At 47.4% G+C, this 15,852-nt stretch overlaps 1 protein-coding gene across 1 annotated transcript; it reads right to left on the reverse strand.

Annotated features, from left to right (window-relative positions):
- Nucleotides 1-782: 782 nt before the first annotated feature.
- On the reverse strand, nt 783-4,935 carry PRAMEF12 (PRAME family member 12). Its single transcript, XM_009235130.3, has 3 exons — nt 3,531-4,935; nt 2,571-3,146; nt 783-1,681 (listed from the first exon to the last, which is right to left on the reverse strand). Exons 1-3 carry the CDS (start codon nt 3,815-3,817, stop codon nt 1,120-1,122), a joined length of 1,425 nt encoding a protein of 474 aa, XP_009233405.3. The 5' UTR covers nt 3,818-4,935; the 3' UTR covers nt 783-1,119.
- Nucleotides 4,936-15,852: the final 10,917 nt, after the last annotated feature.

Below are 15,852 nucleotides of genomic sequence, written 5' to 3' on the forward strand. Positions count from 1 at the left end.
AGGTCGCTCATCACCCACAGGCACTTGATCATTATCCTCCCTCTGATGATGTGTGATACCAAAACACACTGCACTAGTCTTCCTTGATAGGGAGAGAAGGCAAGTGTTATGGGAAAATCTCATCAATATGACCTAGCTCCCCAAAAGGATAAAATGTTTGTTAAATGTGGGCTAGAAATGTTTAAAATGTATTATATGCCCGTATAATTTAAGCATTTTCCCAAAAAGGGAATTTGGATGTCTTTATTGGCCACAACTATTTTAATATTGCAAGGGTCACTACCCTCCATGAGAACAGGCATGGGTTGGTGTTGCCCTGAGGCTCCTGCTCATACACAGTGTGGAGCTCCCCTTCCAGGGCAGAGGCCACACCTTGTGCAATGAAATCCTTTCCCAGCACAGGTAATGGTCAGCAACTGAGCGTTCTGAATCCACCCATCAGGAGTAACAGGGTCTAGGCATCCGGACAAAAGTGAGGGCCCCATGAAGAAGGGACTGAACTTCAGTGACTGACCCTCACTGCCCACCTAGAATGGTCCAGGCCCTGTAAGTGCATCTCACGTATATTAACCCATTAAATAGACAGATGCCCAGAGAGAAATTTTAAAAAAAGGAATTGAGCAAAACGATCGCATTCCATTTTGATGCCTTTATTTCCTTGGGCTGAACCTCATTAATTTTGGAGAACTTAGTGCCTTTTGTCCCCCATGAGTAACTTGAGATTGATTCCTTAGGTTAAAATTGTTAAGCCAGGTGAAGCAATCATGGAGGACACCAGACAGTTTCCACTCAGCTTCCCTTTATTTCTGACTGTTTCTTTACAATCATCCGTGCAGGGGTAACTCTCTCATGTGTCTCTCCTACCTGATTCTCATTCTAGCAATTCAGATTCCCATTTCTGATTCTCTGGGACAAAGGTCTCTAAAGCTCCTATCAACTCCAACTCAACTTTTCCCCCAGTCCCACCCCTCCTGCATCCCCTTTCCTTTCTCATTCACACTGAGCAGGCTTCTGAAACGATGGGTCTGTGCTCCCTTTAACATACACTCATGGCCTAGGTTTCAGCTCCCAAATGACCAGAAGAAAGCTTTAAATATACCCACGCTGATGGGCAGGGATTCAACAGAGGCAGTGACTGGGCTCCAGGTCATAGGAGGCCCTGATGCCACAGCGAGGGCAGGGGACGGTGCTGAACACAATGATCTTGGGCTGCCTTAAGTCCTTCAGTGTCTTCATCAGCTCAGCCCCAAGTTCAGCAAATCTCCCCCAGCAGAGAGCACCCTGGGCATCATAACTCTCCAGAGGAGCAGGATACAGCTCCAGGCTTAGCTTGCTCAGCCCGACGGTGTGGCACAGCAGGTTCTCCAGGGCAGCCATGGAGATGAGGTTCCCACAGAAGCTGAAGATGCTGAGCTGGGAGCAGCGGCTCAGGGCAGGCAGGATGGTGCTGAGTTGGGAATCCACGATCCCACAGTCCTCTAAGTCCAGGGTCTGCAGGGTGGCCTCAACTTGCTCCAGCAGAACTGCGAGGGGCTCAGGGCTGAAATGGGTCAGTGCGATGCCCCTCAGGTCCAGCTCTTTTAGCTGACGGATGCTCGGGCACCAAGAGAGATGCTTCAAGTCCGACTCTGACAGCAGGCATTCGGTCATTACAACTGTCTCCAAGGGGGCCTGGAGACACCTGGGAGAGAACAAGAAGGAGTTAGAGGGGAGTGGTGGGGAAGACCTCAAGGTGAGAGATGACACTTTTCACAACCCAAGGCTGCTCTGCTTATCTGAGGATAGTCAGCACCTGGTGTGTGGGAATGGAGACTGCTCATTCAGGGCAGACCCAATCAAGGCTCAATCCTTCACCATCACTCGGGTGACTGGGTCAAGTCCATGAACTCTAACGCTCCCTTTCCTCATCTGTCAGGTAGAAAACCACATCTCTGGGCCACAGGAGCCCAATGGAGACACAAGCATAAATGACAAACCCAGGCAAGATCCCGCAACCTCAGCTGGGGTGGCCAGGCTGCAGGGACCCTGACATGCCCGTACCATCAGCAAACCATCTATCACTTTCACCATTCTTCACTCCTGCTCCCTCACCCTCTATTCCATCATGTTTTGGAGCTCAAAACATTTTACTGACAGAGGGAGAGACAGGATTTTACCTGTTCACTAGGCAGATGAGGACAGACCTCATATTTTAAAATGGAGGGGTGTGATGGACATTCTCTTCTTTAGTGCCGTCTTCAACTCCCCATTTCCCATCATCTTAACTTAGACACACATCCTCGGGAGGAATTCACAAATGCACCCTCACTAGATCTAAACCCTGCAGTAGCTTCCTAGCATGGCAGCCTCTCTATAGCATCTAGCCCAGGAGATCCCGCTGGCTTATTGGGATGGATGCGTGATACCTATTTCAGGACAGAGCTGCCAACAGGACAATGCATGGACATTCTAGTGTCCCCTTCGCTGTTACCTCATCACAAGCTGGCTCATAGTAGATACCCCCTGGTGTTTACAATAATAAGGAAAGGCTCTGCTGTGGTCTGCAGAGAAAGCTCACCATCCTTCCTCACCTGAGCAGCTGGTCCAGGTGGCCTTCGAGGAAAGAGACAGAGTGCATGTAAAGCTTCTGGAAGTAGTCCAGCTTGAGGAACTGAGAGGTGAACCAGGTGACAAACTGCTCCTTCCTGTCTAGGGGAATGCAGGCAGAGACATGGATGTTGAAGAGAACAAGTTTGCGGAGATTCCTCATCTGGCCCAGGTAAGGGGCAAACCTTATAAGAATGGACAGCTCCCAGGGGCAGCACACTTCCACCTCCTGGATACAGTCTAGCTCCACCATGTTCAGGACCTCTGTGATCCTGTGGATGGCTATTCCAAAAATCTGCAGCTCCTTGCAACACACGTGCAGTAAGCCTTTTCTCCGATTGCCCCACTCTAAGAAGTGGGTGAGGCATTCATCCAGCGTCCCATTCTTGAAGCAAAGGTCTAGGATCACTGTCAAGGGCTGCTGCCCACCTGGCCTTAGACAGTTCCCTGCTGTTCGTCTCTTACTCAGGGCCTCTGGGGAGGTTGCAGAAACTCCAGGCCATATGCCCCAGAAGTTCTCATCCACGTTCCGCAAGTCCAGCACTTGAAGTTTCCACCGCCTTTGGGTAAAAGAGAAGAGAGGCTCCAAATTTAGGAAGGATTTGAGCTTTTATCCACATCCCAGACATCAGCGACTCTTCCCTGCTGCTTCTCCCACTCTGTCTTTTCTCCATCCCTCTTTCTCCTTGAAACCTGCCTGGTCCCCACTGCTAGTGCCTTCAATTGCCACTGGCAGGAGGCAGGTTCCTGATCCTTCAGTGGACCCTGCATGGTGAGCAGTCCTTTCCCAGAGGAGCTGGACAATGGCCAAGGCCTCTCTGAGCTTCCTCCCCAGCCACATCAGAAGTCTCTGGGCCACCCTTGGGCCTCCCACTCCTTCTGACCCAGCTAACCCTACCCTGGATGCCTGGGCCCTCCCCACCTGGCCAGCTGGGTCACCTCACCTGGGGCGAACCTTCTGGGCAAGCAGTGCATCAAGCCCCTCTAGCACAGCTCGAAAGGTCTCTAGATTACGCGACTTCATCAAGGAACCTAGAGGAAGGCAGGTGAAGGGCCAGGCCTGGACCATAGTTTTCAGGGTCTCGCAGCATCTCCTGGTAAAGGCCCCCATGAACAGTGAGGGAAAGAGCTCCAGGGGCAGCTCCTCCAGGGTGGGGATGGCCAAGGCCCGGTCCCTCAGCAGACTCTGCTCAGCCAGCTCCAGGAGTCTGGGTGGGGCCTGGAGGCTCATCCTGATGAATCTAGAGAAAAAAACATCATTCTTATGGCAAATCACATTATTTCATCATCTCCTAGTGCCAATATCATTGCTCTCGTAGAGGTGGAAAGGTAATTAGTTCACCCCAATTCCACTCTGCACTTTCTGGACACAAATCCGTAATTCTGCCCCTGCTGGTACCATGAAGAATGTCTTCCAAACAATGAGGAAGGGCAAGGTGACCACTGGCCCATTCATTTTCAACCACTGCTGCGCTAAATCTCAGTAACACCGGGAAGCATTGCGAGAATCCTGAAAGCTAAGCTCCACCTTTTTGAGAAAATATTTCTTGTCACTTACTACCCTAAAACAATGGGAACGAGAATGTCCTGTGGCCCCACATAGCCTACATTCTCAGTTCCCACAATTAACATGCTTGCAGAAGACTAAAGGGACTCCTTGGAATCAGTGCCATTATTTTTTATTTTGAAAAATTGTAACAAGAAATTGTAAAAACAGCATGAGAGTGTTCTAGAGCTGTGAAAGTTAGAGATAAAAACACTAACTCTCAGATGAAGATTCCAATGTTGATCTCTTACAGACTCACAATGACCCACTTTGGGATGGCATCTAGGGGAAAAAAATTGATCCCATGTTCAGAACAAAGACTCCACTCTTGAGAATGGTTTATGGAATATCTTTAAGGTTTTAGTAAAAATGAAGTCCTAACATGTAAAATCACAATGCCACCAAATCTATGAACTATAATTTAAGGGCACAAAAACAAATAATTTCAAATGTCGTGAAATAAAAATTCAACCAGTTGTAACTTTTTAATATCTCTTGTTAAAAAAAAAAAGGCTTCGATAAGAATTTTGAAATGACAAAAACCAAGCACAAATCAAATTTGGGGGGATGAAGACAAAACTACATTTAGAGGAAAAATCAAAGCCTAAATCTGTTCATCTGAAAACAGACAAGAAAATTCTCTCTGCCACCTTGGGCTGCATGTCAACCTCCCTGACTGGCTGGCTGCAGATCAGATGGGCTTGACCCTAAGGAGGTGGTGACTTACCAGATCTGGACTCAGTTTGCAGGGTGCTGCAGCCTCTCAGAGAACCAAGCAGTAGCTCCAGGTGTCAGGACTTTGGGTCTCTCCTGTGCACCTTTGGGAGCTTTTCTGGACCTTTCTAACCACACCCTCCCCATCTCAACAACCAACTTCCAATCAGAAAATGATGTCTGATTAGATTCTGAAGTTCCACCCAGTTAATCCTGATTGAGTTTGCGACTTTCTTCTGATTAATTGATTGGATCAGATAGACGTTTATGAAAGTGAAAGTATAAATAATAGGGTGAAAGTCCACAACTCATTCATTCCTTTATTCCACAAACACTGATGGAGTTTGACTGACATGAGAGCTTCATAGTGATGCAGGAAAGGGTTGAATCTGTTTCTGGCATTTGACAGAAAAAACAAAACCTGAAGGTATCTTTGTTGGGGGATCTTTGGCCACATAAACATTATCAAAATATCTCAGAGCTAAAACAGCTCTAAGAAGACAGTAATTTCATCCCTCAGAAAGCAGAATAAATATCTGTGTATCCAGTGGTCACCTTGGATTTATGCTTTCTAACATAGTAGATCATATGCCCATTCAGGTGGCAGAGGGGAACCACCGAGGGTGTGATTGATCTCAAGACGAAGGTCCAGGCTTCTCCGGAGGAAATTAAGCCAAAATTACAAAGTGAGGTGGGGGCTGGGCTGGATGGGACTGGGTGTTCTAATGGGACCCTGGGAAGGAACCAAGACAGCATAAAACATGGTGGTATTTTGTGGGGGAGGAGACGGAAGGATTGAAAGACTCCATTTAGATTGAATTCAAAAAGTAAAAAGGAAATAATTACAAAAGAGACACTGCAGACTCAAAACACAATATTGTCTTTGAGGGCATGGGACGAGATACAGTCTTGGTACCCTCTAGAAGGTAAAGTGTGTTTACTCACAAAAATGATGGGCACCCCTCAGAAAACCAGCTTGGGGAGATTGAATCTGAGAATGTGAGCTGGGGCAGAAGCCAGACAGCAGCACAGTGGCCAGGCCTGGGAAGGGAGACTCCCCCAAGCTGGAAGCCACAGAGGGTGGAAGCTGTGGGCTCTGAAGGACGTGGGGGAGAAATGCACAAGGGTCCATGTCTCCCTGTCATGGCGCTATGGTCTGGAAACCTTTCCTTTAGACTCAGGGATCTTCCCACAGTGGAACCTTTCCCAGCAACCCTCAGGCCCAGGCATTTCCCAAGGCCCTTCATCCTCATCAATCCCATCAGCCCCTTTCCGAGTATATTTTTATCATTGATGTTTTCTCATCCTTAAAGTCCTCTCTTGTCCCTAATATTGAACATAGAGATTCTGATCAGAACAACAACATTAGGCATATGAAGAAAACTCAGGCCAGGCACAGTGGTCACTGGAGTCCAGGAGTTTGAGACCTGCCTGGGTAACATGGTGAAACACTGTCTCTATAAAAAAAAAAAAAATACAAAATCTACCTGGGCATGGTCATGTGCACCTGTATTCCCAGTGACCCCATAAGCTGAGATGGGAGGATTCCCTGAGCCCAGGAGGTCAGTACTGCAGTGAGCCATGATCGTGCTGCTGCACTCCAGCCTAGAGTGAGACCTTGTCTCAACAGAGAGAAACCCAACAGAGTGAGACCTTGTCTCAACAGAGGGAAACCCAACAGAGTGAGACCTTGTCTCAAAAAAAAAAAAAAGAGAGAGAAACAAAATAAGAGAACTCAGTTTTTCTCTCTTTAAGCACAGTGCACATTTCCCCACAAAACCCAGAGCTCCGTATCATATTGCAAGCTCTGTAAGCTTAGGGATGGCTCCCATCCTGGGCAGAATCACACCGTGATTTTTCTGATGTTTTGGGATACAAAGTAGCAAGAACCTCCCCCACCCCAGAGAATCCTCCAGGCCTTTCTCTCTCGTTTTTTGTGCCACCCAAACAGCTCTGAGATGCCACTGGCCACCAAAGCTGGAGTTCTTCAAAGGATGTTCTCCATCTCGGAATCTTTCTGGAAATGTTTTCTCTCCACATTTCTGACCTCACTATCAATGCCTTATGTGTGCAATCAAGTGAAACTGAAATGTATTCAGTGAGGCTTTTACTTCCCAGCCCCTTGCTTTGTGAACCTGAGGCTGACGGTGAGCTCAGCACCAAGGATGGTCGTGAGCGTCTCTGTTGACTGAGTATCCACGAGGCACAGCAGGGGCTGGTACTTTTCACCCAGCTCTCCCTCACAGAGACCTCACCTCTCCCTCCCAGTGAACCTAAGGTATGTTGCTCTTTTCCGCATTTTTAACCTGGTGACCCTGAGACTCGGCCAGGGAGAGGAACCTGCCCATGTTCAGACAGCAAATGATTGGCAGATCCCTCAGGTGAGGGCTCAGAGGATCTCCCAAGGGGTTCAATAACCTAAATGTTAGAAAGAACTGATTGACAGGCTTTTCCTTCCTACCCAATTCAGGGAGGCTTGCACCACCCCCAGGACCCCAGTGAGAATCCTGCACTTGGGGGCTTTTCTACCATATCCTGTCACCTGTTCTTCTCAAGGTGCTTGTCTGCTGCCCAGGTCAGAGCAGCCTTCGCAGTTCATCTCAAGGAACCACCTGACCCCTTCCCCACTCATGGAATCCCCACTGGGATCTCAAAGTTTCCCCCAGGCCCTTGCTCAGGGTCTCTAGAATATTTCTGAGCTTCTGTTTTCCTCTCCAGGTGCAGCCTTTTCAGCTCTAAGGCTGGGCCAGGGGAGCCTGGAAAGGGTCAGGGCAGCCCACCCTCTCTGCATCTCAGGAACATCAGCCCATCTCTCCTGGACCTTGGAACATGGTCATGATGCTTGGATACCCTTTCCCTGTCATCAGCAGTAATGAAGGAATTCTCCCCAAGTTCTACTGAGGTATTCTGGTGAACATAGCAAGGCACAAAGCAGGGAGCTCCTCAGCTGCTGCTCTGGACCTAAAGAGGCACCTGGGACTGTTGCAGGGTGATCTTGCCTGGCTTGCAGAGGAAGACCTGACTCCTCTGGTTCTCCTAGGGGTCCCAGGCTGATAGGAATCCCTGGGAGAGTTTCCGGGGCAGGGACCTTCCCTTTCCAGGCTCCCCTGGCCCAGCCTGAGAGCTGACAAGGCTGCACCTGGGATGTGATAAGTGTGTTTTATGTCTGAGTCAGGTCACTTCTTGCCCTACCAGGGGCTGCTCCTTTTTTCCCTCCAATAAGGATCTGAGGAGAGGGTCACCCTCAGAGCAGACAGTTGATGCTAGGGAGGTGCTCATAGCACCCTGGGGGTGGGGGATGTTCTTGGGACTCACTGCAGGCTGGACAGAGCCAGAGGAACTAAAGGAAAGAGCAAAGCCAAGTCAGGGAGTGAGTGGCCAGAGGAACTGATGAGGCTGGAATAAGGGAGGAGGAGGGAAGTGGCAGTAGGGCAGGGGCCGGGTTCTCTGGCTCTCACAGAGCCATGTCCCTGAACAGCTGCAGACTTGTGTCTGAGACCCTGGGGGGACTGGGGCCTGGATATGACACTGAGTTCCCAAGGCCGTTTGTGTGCCCTGGTCTGCATGAGGTTCCAGGGGCTGCCCCACCCTGCCCCAGGAGCACAGAGTCAGGCCAGTGAGGAGTCCTGAGGAGGGAGAGCAGGTGGTGAGCGTCCATCCTGAATGCAAACACAAGGGACAGGTCAGAGGGAAGCAGCCTTGGCGTGTGGCCAGGGGAAGGGATGCTCTCTGAAAATTGTGCATTTCCGCCTCCTCGCTCATCACAGCCTCATGGAACAGGGAGGATTAGGCTTTTCAGGAGGGAATGAGGCAGAACGGAGTCAGGCCCAGAGTCCCTGTCATCCAAGAGACCCAAATCTCCTCCTGCAAGCCAGAGGAATGCCTTGGGGCATGGAAGTCAAACCAGGGCCCATCAGCCTGCCTAGCACCTCCTTGTGGAAGGAGAAGGTGCACATTGATTCTTGGTCAGAAAAATCCTGCCATGTCCAGTGCTGAGGAGCATCACGAGGGCCTGGAGGGGAGACTCTGGGTCAAGTTTTCAAGGAATATTCTAGCACATGTGACCCCCCCAACACGCAGTGCCTTCCTCTCCTTCCTTTCTCCCTGATTCATTCAAAAACCTTTACTGAGTGCCTGGGATGTGCCATCTACTATTCTGGGTGCTACTGAGGAAGACAAACAAAAAGCAAAGAATCTGGAAAATGAACTCAACAGAGTACACGTGGCTCAGCACGGCAGCCCAGGTCAGAAAAAAATGACTGCGCAAGATGAAATGTGCAGAGTGATCTTAATAATCCATGGGGAAAATGACAGATGTCCCATGTCCTTTAATCACTTTTTGCTGAATATTAAGAACTCTCTCACTGCTGAATATAAACAGACAGGTAAGTGGAAAACATTAGTAAAACTAATATTTATTAAGTGCAATGTGATTCAAAACACTGAGAATCCAAGGACTTTATTTTTTTGAAACAACTTGCCAAGGCAGTTTGAACACTGGTCATCTTCCTCCTGGGCACAACACTGCAGAGGCAGCCAGTGTCTTCTCCCCCTTGGAGAATTCTCCTACTTCCTTTAAGTTGGGGTGGGCCAGGGAGTCTGGAGGAGTTTGTTCATCTTGAGTTGGGGGTGTATGAGGAGTTGGTGGGGTGCCTGTGGCCACACCCCTGGCCTCTGGGATCAGGAGGAGACGGTGGGGCCAGGACCCAATCCCTGGTCTGTGCTTCAGGTGATCCCTCTCTCTCCTTTGGATGTGGGGTTTGGGAGCAGGTTTGGGGTCCTCGCCCATCCCCATTGGCTCTTCTAGGGAAGATACATCTGTGGGACCTGCAGGTGGCCCTGTGCAGGAAGGGATCCCAGAACCCACACAGGTCCATTTAGAGCAAGGTTTCCTCCTGCAGACTGCAGGAACCCTGAGCCTCTTTACAGCTCCCAGAGCCTGCGGTTGGGGACCCACTTGGAGGCAAATGCATGGAGCTTTGGCAAAGGCAGGGCTGCAGGAAGGAAAGGATGCAGGGGTCCCTGGAAGCTCCAGGGCCAGAGGAACTTGAGAGTAGGAGAGGCATCATCGGGAGAAATATCCAGGACTCCTTCCATGCCCTCAGGTCCCAGCAGGTTTTCCTCTCTCCCAACTCCTCCCTGGGCTCTTGCATCTGGGAGTCAGGGCTGGCTCAGCAGGAGCCCTGTTGGGAGTTAGAAGGACATAAGGCCTCAGGATCTTGAGTTCAACTTCTCACATCAACCTCAAATGAGGGATTTTACCAAGTGCCCTCCTGTCCAGAGATCCCAAGTCTTCTTGCTGAACTCCTGGGAGATTTGTCCTGCCAGGGATATGGGAGTTTTACTTTTCTCTGCTATGGGGCCAGCTCATCCTGGAGAGCTGTGACTTTCTAGGTGGTCACCCACACATACACACATACACACAAACATACCATGAGGTCATTGCAGCAATGCCCACTGGGCCTGGGGTTCTCCCATAGCTCCCAGCTGATAAAAGCCTCCTTTCCACTCATCTGGGACCTGGGGTCATTGGCTTCCTTCTGTCGCATTTCATTCCAGCATTTGTCCTAGTCCCTGCCAATGTGCTGTTTATTTTAATGCTTTGTAATAAAATTCCACAGCCAGAGGCTTGTGCGAGAGCGGGGGTCCAGAGCATCAGGTCTAATGTTTACTATGTTTATTTTCACTGCACAATCTGTTATTCTAAAGAAATTTTACAAATAAAATAGAAATACACAGGCTGCCAGCATTACTCTGATACCAAAACCAGACAAGGACACAACCAGAAAAGAAAACTACAGGCCAGTATCCCTGATCAACACACATGCAAACATCCTCTTTTTTTCAACATAATACTGGAAGTCCTGGGAAGAGCAATAAGGCAAGAGAAAGAAATAAAGGGCATCCTAGTTGGAAAGGAAGAAGTCAAATTAACCTTGTATGCAGATGACATGATCTTATATTTATAAAAACCTAAAGACTTTAGCAAAAAGTCTGTTTCAGTAAAATTGTAGGATACAAAGTCAACGTACAAAAATCGATAGCATTCATATATGCCAACAGCAAACAACCTTAAAGACTATTAAAGAAATCAAGAAATCCCTTCCATTATCAATAGCTACAAAGAATATAAAACACCTAGGAATTTATTTAACCACAGATGTGAAAGATTAATACAAGGAAAACTATAAAACATTGGTGAAAGAAATTGAAGAGGATACTAGAAAAAATGGAAGGGTATTTTATGCTCATAGATAGGAAGAATTAATATCGTTAAAATGGAAATGCTACCCAAAGCAATTTACAAATTCAGTGCAATTCCTATCAAAATACCAATGACATTCTTCATAGAAATAGCAAAAATAATTCTAAAATTTTTATATGGAACCTCAGCAGACCCTGAATAGCCAAAGCCATCCTGACCAAAAAGAACAAAGCTGGAGGCATCACACTACCTGGCTTCCAAATATACTACAAACCTATAGTAACCCAATCAGCATGATACTGGCATAAAAATAGACGTATAAACCAATGGAACAGAATAGCAGATTCAGATATAAATTCACACATTTGCAGCCAACTCATTTTTGACAAAGGCAGTAAGCCCGTATACAACTGGGAAATGACAGTCTCATCCATCAATGGTGCTGGAAAATCTGGATACCCATGTGCAGAATGGAATCAATCCCTATCTTTCACTGTATAAAAAATCAAGTCAAAGTGGTTTAAAGTCTTGGGCTGGTGCAGTGACTTCCGCCTGTAATCCCACCACTTTGGGAGGCTGAGGTGGGCAGATCATGAGGTCAGAAGATCGAGACCATCCTGGCCAACATGGTGAAACCCAGTCTCTACTAAAAATACAAAAATTAGCTGGGCATGGCAGCACGTGCCTGTAGTCCCAGCTACTCAGGAGGCTGAGGCAGGAGAACTGCTTGAACCCATGAGGTGGAGGTTGCAGCGAGCCAAGATCGCACCACTGCCCTCCCGCCTGGTGACAGAGTGAGACTCCATCTCAAAAAAAAAAAAAAAAAGCAAAGTAGTTTAAAGTCTTAAATCTAAGACCTGAAATTATGAAGCCAGAAGAAAAACTTGAAAAAATACTCCAAAACATTGACTGGGGCAAAGATATTTTGTGTAAGACTAAGACTTGAAATTATGAAACCAGGAGAAAAACTTGAAAAAATGCTCCAGAACATTGGTTGAGGTAGAGATATTTTGTGTAAGCCCTCAAAAGCATAGGTAACTGAAGCAAAAATAGACAAATGGGGTTACATCAAGCTAAAAAGCTTCTTCTGCACAGCAACAGAAACAATCAAAGTGAAGAGATAACCCACAGAATGGGAGGACATTTTTACAAGCTATCCATCTGACAAGGGATTAATAACTAGAATATGCAAGGAGCTCAAACAAGTCAATGGGAAGAAATCAAATGATCCAATCCAATTTTTAAATGGGCAAAAGTTCTCAAAAGATAGCATACAAATGGCCAACAGATTTATGAAAAAATGCTCAATATCACTAATCATCAGAGAAATGCAAATCAGAACCACAATGACATGTCATCTTATCCCAGTTAGAATGGCTTTTATCAAAATGACAAGAAATAACAGATGCCCATGAGTATATGAAGGAGAACTCTTGTACTTTGTTGATGGAAATGTAAATTAATTAGTATAGCCCCTATAGAAACTGCATGGAAGTTCTCCAAAAACTAAAACTACCATATGATCCAGGAATCCCACTACTGGGCATATATCCAAAAGAAAGAAAATCAGTATATCAAAGAGATTTCTGCACGACCATGTTTATTGCAGTACTATTTACAATATCCCAAACATGAAATCAACTTAAGTGTCCATGAATGGATTAATGGATAAAGAAAATGTGGTACATATAGCTATACAATGAAACATTCAGCCATTAAAAATGAAATTTTGTCATTTTCAGCAATATGGATGGAACTGGAGGTCAGTATATTCAAATAATCATTATGTAAAATAATGTCATTATGTAAAATAATCCAAGCACAGAAAGACAAATAATGCATGTTCTCATGCATTATACGTGGGAGCTTAAAAAGTGGATATCATGATGATGGAGAATAAAGTGGTGGTTACCAGAGAGGGGAAAACAGTTGGGTGAGGGGGATGGGTGAACAGAGGTTGGTTGATGGATACAAATATACACTTAGAAGAAATAACAACTGGAGTTTGATAGATCAGTGGGGATACTATAGTTAACATTAGGTGTACATTTCTTTTTGTTTGTTTGTTTGTTTTTTGAGACAGAGTCTCGCTCCGTCACCCAGGCTGGAGTGCAGTGGCGTGATCTCGGCTCACTGCAAGCTCTGCCTCCTGGGTTCATGCCATTCTCCTGCCTCAGCCTCCCGAGTAGCTGGGACTACAGGCGCCCACCACCCACGCCCAGCTAATTTTTTTTTGTATTTTTAGTAGAGACGGGGTTTCACCGTGTTAGCCAGGATGGTCTCGATCTCGACCTCATGATCCACCCATCTCAGCCTCCCAAAGTGCTGGGATTACAGGCGTGAGCCACTGCGCCCGACCTGGTGTACATTTCAAAATAGCTAGAAGAGAATAATTGGAATGTTCTTAGTGTAAAGAAAAGAAATATTTAAGGTGGTGGATATCCCAATTATTCTGATTTGATTATATAAATGTATCATATGGTCACATGTATCTCAAAACTATGTACAACTATTACATATCAACACAACTAAATTAATTACAAAACAAAAAAGAATTAGACTAGCTCAGCCTAGTGGCGTGGTTGCCAAAGTTCATTCCCCAGGCCAGCAGCGCCAGCTTCCCATGGGAACTCATTAGAATTCCAGCTTCTCAGCCCCACCTGAGACCTTCTGATTCCGAAGCTCAGGGGGTGGGCCTAGCATCTGTGTTTCAACAAGCCCCCCAGGTGAAGCTGATGTGGCTCGCGGTTGAGAACCACTGGTTGGGTTGAAGCAGGGCTGTAGGAAATAGACTCTCACCGGCTTGATTTTCCTTTGGGAACAGCTGGGGAGAGCCTCCGCCCTGGTCAACTGGAGCCTCTGCTATTGGTTGTCCACCCCATCTTGTGGATCTGGTTGCATTGTTGACCTTGAACACAATACTCCGGCTCAAGAGTTTCTAGTCACTCTCACATTCACAGTGACTTTTTAATGTGTGTGGGTGGAAGGTGAATCAGTGCTGACCGGGTGAGGGCAGTCACAGTCTGTGGCCCTCATCGGATTCCGCCTGCCCCTGCCCCTTGACCATCCCAGCTGCCTAGAAAGGACCAGATGCATTGGGGGCGGGGGGGGGGGTGGTAAGTGACTGAGCAGGTGTCAAGTGCACAGAACTCTTCTCTCTCGTCCCTCCTAGAATGTCCATATCCTCATTCTGGAACCTGTGACTATGTTAGTTTAGATACAGAAGGAATTTTATAGGTGTGATTAAATTAAGGATCTTGAGAAGGGGGTTATCTTGGGTTATCCAGGGAGCACAGTGTAGTCACAGGGATCCTTGTAAGGGGAGACAGAGAGGAAAGAAGAGGCTGCACTGCTGGCTCTCGAAAAGCTGATGGCGCCATCAGATGGGAGCGGTGATATGCCCTAGAAGCTGGAAAAGACAAGGAAACAATTCACCCCAGACCCTCTAGAAGCAACGAGCCCTGGGGACCACTGTAGACTCTTACCCATAAGAGAACTGCAAGAGGATAAATGTGTGTTGTTTTAAAGCACTGAGCTTGTGATATTCTGAATAAATGTGCATTTATTCACATTTATAATAAGAACTGTCAAATAAACATGTGTTGCTTTAGGGCACTGAGTTTGTGGTATTTTGTTCCAGCAGCAATAGGAGACCAACGCACGGTCTTTCTGGACTTTTAAGGAACCTGCTCAGCTTCTTCCCAAGTCAGAGACTTCACACGTGCTGCCCCCATGGTCCAAACCACCCTCTCTTCCCTCCCCACCTGTCCCTTCAGTTGGGTAATCTCCCTCAGCTTTCTGGCCTTGACCTACCAGATTCTCCATGGCCCTACCAAGGCAAGCCAAGTCTTCATTCATCACCCGTCAACCCCTGCCCATTGCTCTCATGACATCCTTTACTTTCGCACAAGCTTGTCCAACCCTCCGCCTGCAGGCTGAATGTGGCCCAACATAAATTTGTAAACTTACTTAAAACATTATGGGTTTTTTTAATGCAATTTTTTTTTTAACTCATCAGCTATTGTTAGTGTAAGTTTTGTTGTTGTTGTTGTTGTTGTTGTTGTTGTTGTTGTTTTTGGGATGGAGTCTCACTCTGTCGCCAAGGCTGGAGTGCAGTGGTACCATCTCGGCTCACTGCAACCTCCACCTCCCAGGTTCAAGCGATTCTGCTGCCTCAGCCTCCGGAGTAGCTGGGATTACAGGCATGGATCACTGTGCCCAGCTCATTTTTGTATTTTTAATAGAGACAGTGTTTCACTGTGCTAGACAGGCTAGTCACAAACTCCTGACCTCAGGTGATCCGCCCGTATAGGCCTCCCAAAATGCTGGAATTACAGGCATGAGCCACTGCGCCCAGCCAGTGTTCATTTTTTTTATGTGTGGCCCAAGACAATTCTTCTTCCAATGTAGCCCAGGGAAGCCAAAAGATTGAACACCCCTGCTTAGCATATCCTGGGTCTCCCTCACTCCCCGCAATCCCTCGCTGTCCCCCAGGGCCAATCCCTCACTGTCCCCCAGGGCCTCCAGCTGCAGCACCTCTCTGTCCTGCAGCCATTTACCTCATGCTCCTCCCTGACTGCTGGACTGAGGCTCTGTGAGGTCAGGGCCTGGCCCAGACATGACTCAATGGATGCTCAATAGAATGGCTGGATGTTGGAGATGTGAGGACAGCCAGCTCCACTCCATCCCACAGCTGTCTCCTGCAGCAACCTTTCTGCACCCCCTGGCTCCTCCTCCTGTCATTCATTCATTCAACTCATTTGTTCAACTCCTGTCATTCACTCATCCAGCAAACATAGAG

This window comes from Pongo abelii, chromosome 1 (assembly GCF_028885655.2).
Source record: "Pongo abelii isolate AG06213 chromosome 1, NHGRI_mPonAbe1-v2.0_pri, whole genome shotgun sequence".
Classification (NCBI taxonomy): domain Eukaryota; kingdom Metazoa; phylum Chordata; class Mammalia; order Primates; family Hominidae; genus Pongo; species Pongo abelii.